Genomic DNA, 6929 nt, shown 5'->3' on the forward strand with positions numbered 1-6929 from the left:
AAATTTAATTAATTAAATTAATTTATTTATCCATGTTTTCTATATTGTTTGTTTGACTGTTTGTTTGTTTTCATTAAATTTAACAAACTTAACCAAATTTCAGCTGGCCGTGGGTTTCTTGTTAAACATAAACGCAGGGGAGAGTACGTGAGAGTCTTTTAATAAGGAAACAAAACATTAACAAAAGAAATAGGCTTTACGCCGAAGCATGTTTTAAACAGTTATAACGTCTTTTAATAAGAAAACCAAAACATTCAACAAATAGCGACTTCTCTAACAGGAGCTTAAAAATAGACTCAGAGCTTTACAGACAGAAGCCTAATCAGGCCAGGAGTCTACACAGACTTCGACCTACACAGACTAGGAGACACACAGACTAGGTGACAAACTAACTAGCCAAAATTAACAAAACAAAAATACAAAATTAATACAACAGTGCAAACTTTAACACAACAAATGCTAACTTAACAGAACAGCTCCACAAAACACAACAAATGCAACACCTGAACAAAAAAACAAACAGTTATAAGGAAACTAATGCGCTGCCTCGGTTCAGGTGAGCGCTCCCATCACCTGACCGAGGTGCATCTTGGGATCATGAGTTCAAAAAACATAAAACTACATAAAACAGCCTCTGGGCGCACAGCACCCTCTGGGGGTTATCCCTGAGTCCTGTAAGCTTCCCTGAGTTTTTCCTTTTTTTGACACACGTCACAGAAGGTCCCAGGTTCAAATCCCAGCACCACCAATTTGCTTGTTAGACCCTAGAGCAACGTTCTTAACCGCCAAGTTTCTCTAGATAAGGGCAAATTCAAATTTTATTTGTCACATACACAGTCATACACAGTACGATATGCAGTAAAATGCTTAGATGACCGCCCTTGACCTTAAAAAATAAAAGCTTATACATAAAAAAAATAAATATGAATAAAAGAAATACGTTAATCTTACACATCTCCTCTTATACTGAACTTCCAGTCTCGCATATTATTATGCACATCAATCCCTGCTATCTGTTATCACCCAGATGAGGATGGGTTCCCTGTTGAGTCTGGTTCCTCTCAAGGTTTCTTCCTATTACCATCTCAGGGAGTTTTTCCTTGCCACTGTCGCCGTCACCCTAGGCTTGCTCATCAGGGACAATCATATAATTTTAATTCATACACATTCACATTTCATACAAACTTAATTCTTTTGATTGTGTAAAGCTGCTTTGTGATGATGTAAATCGTTAAAAGCGCTATACAAATAAAATTGAATTGAATTGAATTGAAGTTAAAAAAAATTAACTAGTAAAATATACTGTACAAAAAAAAAAAAAAAAAGGCATCTAGCAATAGCCATAAACATATTATTATCAGTAGTAGTTAAGAGTCTTGATTTGGGGCAAATATTTAACTATTTTATAATATGTAGCTTTTAAATATCTTTATTCTCTGATTGCAGAGCGAACTCCACTGATTGTGATTAAAGAGGGGAAGACGTGGCGAGAAGCCCTGAGGTTCTGCAGACAGAATCATGTGAACCTGGTTTCTGTTCAGTCACAGGAAATGCAGGACTGGGTGGGAGTAGTTACTCAAAATGCCTTCACTAATGTGACACGTGTGTGGATTGGTCTGCGTCACACCTGCGCTCTGGGCTTCTGGTACTGGGGGACAGGAGAGACCATCTGCTACCAAAACTGGGCTCCAGGTAACGGGACCGGAGTGGAAGACTGTGGTGATGTGGAGAGAACCGGAGCGATGCTGTCAGACAGTAAGAAGTGGATCAGCCTGCCAGAGACTCAAACACTCCCCTTCATCTGTGTCACCACCTAGTGGAGGTCAGAGATCTACAGTATAACTTATTTATATCGTCCATAGAGAAATGAAACTGATTCATGTTCTTTTTATAGACTACTAGAAGTGGATGCATGGAGATCAACTGGATCCTCACAGTTCAGGACCAGACATTTCTTTTTCAACATGACTTTACTTTGTTTGTGATATGGAGGTCTAAAAATCAATTAAGACAATTCTGAATAATGTCAAGTTGCTTCATGGTTTGGTTCTACTTCAACTTTCAAAATAGTTTCTAGTCGATTTACTATAACATATACATTTAAACAAGAACACATAAACCTTTCTTCTTGTTCATTTGGCCGATGTTCTATTTTCAATAATAAAATGTGTGGCTTTAATGTTTTACTTATTTCATTAAAAACATTAGTTAGTCTTTGGTTAAAGCCATAAGCATTGAATAGAGTATAAAAATAATCAAGATCGTTGGTTTGTTAGGTTTGTCATATGTCATACTTTTTCTAAACTCTTCAAAATAAAGATATTTATTGGATATTGTGTTTTTACGTTTCGCTTCTTTTTTTTATTTCATTTTATTAGACTTAACAAAGTCAGATTGTTATTGGTTTTAAAGAAGCATAGTGATATAATCTCCATGTTTGACTTTCCTAACAAGGAAAAGACAATTTCACTCTAGTAATAGTAAAAAAAAAGAAGTCTAACAATCAAGAGTATACCAGAAAGGTGGAAGGTGTAACTCATGCACCATTTAAATCTTATAATGTTCTAACTGGCCAATCAAAAAATTATTTTGAAATTGTGTTGTCAATCATAAATTGAATTTACGTGTAATAAAGTGATATGCTCAGTCCCTACACTTAGCTACAGGCAAAACAGTTTCCAGGACTGATTGTTTCGACATTCAGTACCTCTTCCTTTCCTGCTAATAGATTTATACAACACTACAGAAACACCATGACGTCTGCTTCACTCCACCTCCTAGTAACTCTCTCTACACAATGCCTGGAGATAATAGTCAAACCTGTCCGGATGAGCAGAATATGCTGGGAAAGCCTGTTTCCTGCCATTCATTTGGATGTTACTTTAACATACTGTATACCACCATGAAGTTTGCAAATTCCTTTGTGCTAGAAACCATTTTATGGAAGCCATGCCTTAACTAATCAGGGCTGCGTTTCCCGATAACGATTGATCTTAGCGCTTAAGAGCGTTTTCTACGAGTCATTTTGCAAACGTTTGTTATTGTTTCTTGTGCGTTTCCCGCTTTTTTTTTTTTTTTTGCGTTTAAATTTTAACACAATTGCACGTAGCCCTGCTTTAAGTGCTACTTACAGTAGCAGTCGCTATCCGTTGGTCATGTGCTGAGCAAGATTTAAAACATAAATTAACTGGAAATGTCATTCTGTAAAAACATTGTCTTGCTCCAATCTCTCATTCACTCATGGAGCCTATCCCAGGAGACCTAGGGCAACAATTAATATACAGGTGGTGGGCCTAATGATGCCCCTGTTCCTACAGCAGAAAAAGTAAAGGCACTGTGAATTCTTGAAACAACTGCCTTAGATGGGATTTGTGGTGGTATTGATCTCCATGGACGAGTAGGGTCGTGTCAGCCTGAACCTGAACCAGGTCCATCATTTTCGCAAGAGCAATCAGGTTCACCTCCTATTGACAGACACCTACCATCTCCCAGTCCTCCCGACAGTCCATCCATGCCCCAGCCTCCATCTTCAATTCTTCAGGCTATAGCCATAACACCTCAGCGATTTGAGAATGTCTGTAGTTTCAGTCAGGACTTAGTACAGCTGGAGCAAGAGAAACTAGATGTTCTAAAAGATATCAGACAATCTCTTAAAGAGGCCAATGAGATGAACAACAACTTTCAGAAGCAAATCATTGAACTTAAGAAGGCCAAGCTGACTTTGGAAGAGAGGAGACTTTCACTGGAGGAGGTGAGATTTGCAAGGCTCTCCATTTCAGTGCCAATTATCTTGCCAGATGAGTCAGGTAACATTGTTCAATGTTGTTTAATCAGGAATAATTATATGTTTTAATATAATATGTTGTGCAACATGAAATATTCTTTTCCATATGTACACTCATCACATTTTGCAATGTCTTTCGCAGATCCTGGGGAGCGAACTACAAACTTGAATCAATAAAAAATATTTAAATGCAACTTTTTGATGTTTGTTAATCCACTCAAATCCTAAGGGTTAATGAAATACTATAAAGCAGATAAATTCTTATTATAAGTGTTTCAAATTTAAATAGCTACTTGTAGTACCTTTAAAAAAAAAAAAAAAAAAAAAAAACAGGGCCAGGATGAGGCCATAGTTCAATTAGATTTACTGTGAGTAATTTTTAAAAATGTGCCTTAAAAAAAACATTACTGGCATCCATCTTGAAATGAAACAAATGGACTGATATATTTTAAGATCAGGTGCAAATGTCCCTGAGTTGAAAAAGTTCAGACTTACATTTTAGTCTGGACTAGGCGTAAGCCTTGTCTGTGAAAAGAGAGGTATATATTTTACTACAGCTTGAGTCTTGAGGGTGTGTATGGTAATATACTGTAGTATTAGGGCCTATCTATTAGCCTATACATATAGGTGCAGAAAAATGTTTAATATGCACATTCTTTATCAGGACTATTTTATATAAATGTACTCTCCATATACATTTATAAAAGCACAACCTTTGACCATTATGAACCTAACAAGAGAATAAATTCAGGGAAGAGGTAATTAAAGCAATTTATGAAATCAGTGATTCAGTTTCTTCAAGTGGGGCCTTCTGCAATTAGTGAAATAGATGAAAATCAGTGTGTGACATGAATATTATCACAGCCTGAAAAACTTTAATCATATGGTTCCTGTGAACAATTTTAGGATACTGTATAAAGTTCACACTTCAGTAGTCTTGCAGAGGAAATCATGGCTGCACTAACATGGAAGTATATTAGTGCCAAAATTCTTTAAAGCAAAATAGCAGGTTGAATTACATAAACTGAAAAAAAAAAAAAAAAACGCGTTGCAATAAAAATGTTTGAATTTTTCTGCATTGCAATTTAATCATTTACAGTGTTTGAAATTTTTGCCACTGCAATTTATTGTGGTTGTATATTTCAAGTGAAAATGTAATCCAAGAAATTCAATGCAAAAATATTCAAGTTACTAAATTGCAGTTCACAAACAAAACAAAACAAACTCAAATAGCTTAGGCTTCTATAAGGCATAGAGCGAACAACAGGCCCAATGGCTCTATAGCGACACACTGGCTCTATAACTTTACACAGGCTCTGATCACAAGAGCCAAGCAACGTGCTCTGATCTGCCAGAGAGCCAAGCAACGTGCCCCCAATCTGCCAGAGAGCCAAGCAACGTGCTCCGATCTGCCAGAGAGCCAGGCTGCAAGCTTGCCTTCTTCTCCGCTCGTCTTTAAGGACGACGCGCTTCCTCCTCCTCCTCTGTTTGACAGTGAGGATGTCGTGTTTCCTCCTCCGCCTTTGCTCGACAAGAAAGGACATCACGCTTCATCCTCCGCTTAACGACGAGGACGTCACGCTTCCTCCTGCTCCTTCACTTAACAACGAGGACGTTGCGCTTCCTCCACCTCTGCCGCTCAACAGTGAGGATGTTGTGCTTCCTCCTTCTCATCACGGCTGCGAGGATGTCGTGCCAGCTCCTCGGCTTGATTTCCAGGACTTTGCGCTTCTTCCTCCTATGCTCGTCAGCGAGGACTTTGTGCTTCTTCCTTCTCCGCTCATCAGCGAGGACTTTGTGCTTCCGCCTCCGCCGCTCGTCAGCAGGGACTTTGCGCTTCCGCCGCCACCGCTTGACTTATTCCTCCGCCACCCGGCCTTGAGCATGTCGCATCAGCTTTTCCTTAACTTGGCTTCGGGAACGTCGTGCCCGCTCCTCAGCCCGGATCTGAGGACACCGTACCCGCTCCTCAGCTCGGCTCCGAGGTCATAGTGCCCGCTCCTCAGCCTGGCTCCGAGGACACCGTGCCCACTCCTTAGCCCGGCTCCGAGGACATCGTGCCAACTGTGCTGCCCAGCTCCAAGGACGTCGTGCTAGCTGCGCTGTTCGGCTCGAAAGCCCCAAAACCTGCTCCATCACCCTGCTTCGGGGACATCGGCCCAGTGCCTGTTCAACCGCCATTAGGCTTTAGGAACTTTGTTTTGCTGGCACTGCAACACTGCCCTAAGGACAAAATCAGCAGCCTTGGTGTGGAAAAGTCAGACACAGAACCTTAGGGAGGGAGTCCTGTACCTTGGTTAGGAGCGTTTTTAAGGAGGGGGTGGACGTAAGGGTTAACCACTAGATGGCGCCTAATGCCCAGTGACCAAGTTTATGTTTTTGTTGTAGTTTCTTTTGCAGTGTGAACTTCATTTCCCATAAGGCACCTCGGTCAGGTGATGAGAGAACTCACCTGAACTGAGGTGACTCATTAGTTAGATTAGTTTGATTATAAATAGCCTGTTTAAGTTCTGTTAAACAGAAGGAAGGCTACTCTGTCAAGGCGCTGTTAACATGTCTAGACGATAATATACTTGAAATTTATGTTAGGTCTTTACTGATGTAAGTGAACAGATAAAATAATCTAAACAGTTTTGTACAGGTATACAGTATATGTTCTAATCCATTATCAAGATTTAATATGCGGTATGTTTGATGCATGATCTACACCATCTTCCTATCTGGCATACATTTATTTTTTTTAGACTTTCAACATAAAGTTTATCTTAGAAAGCTAAGAAAACAACTAATAAGAAAACGTTAATATTTAAAATTTTCACTTATATTTTAGTAAGTTACCTCATATAATGTTTTACAAATCAAAAAGATTGAGCCCTAATGAATTTGCTTAACAAAATATTAATGATAATAAAATATAGTCCATGCTGGATAAAAATATAGGTTTTATACATTTAAAGTATGACCAACACCCTAAAATAAATATTGAATAAAATCATGATGAGAAAGAAATGTCTGGTCCTGAACTGTGAGAATTCAGCTGAACATCCACATTTAGTATCCTATAAGAAAACATGAATTATTTCAATGAATTCATTCTCAATTAATGACTTCAATAATAGACAAATGTACAGATCTCTGACCTCCA

The 6929-nt window shown here is 38.8% G+C and overlaps 1 protein-coding gene across 1 annotated transcript; it reads left to right on the plus strand.

Annotated features, from left to right (window-relative positions):
- Positions 1-537: 537 nt before the first annotated feature.
- On the plus strand, positions 538-1817 carry LOC128520043 (lithostathine-1-alpha-like). Its single transcript, XM_053494056.1, has 2 exons — positions 538-556; positions 1447-1817. The coding sequence occupies exons 1-2, from the start codon at positions 538-540 to the stop codon at positions 1815-1817; spliced, it is 390 nt and encodes a 129-aa protein (XP_053350031.1).
- The last annotated feature ends 5112 nt before the right edge of the window (positions 1818-6929 follow it).

Source organism: Clarias gariepinus, chromosome 1, assembly GCF_024256425.1.
Source record: "Clarias gariepinus isolate MV-2021 ecotype Netherlands chromosome 1, CGAR_prim_01v2, whole genome shotgun sequence".
NCBI classification, from domain to species: domain Eukaryota; kingdom Metazoa; phylum Chordata; class Actinopteri; order Siluriformes; family Clariidae; genus Clarias; species Clarias gariepinus.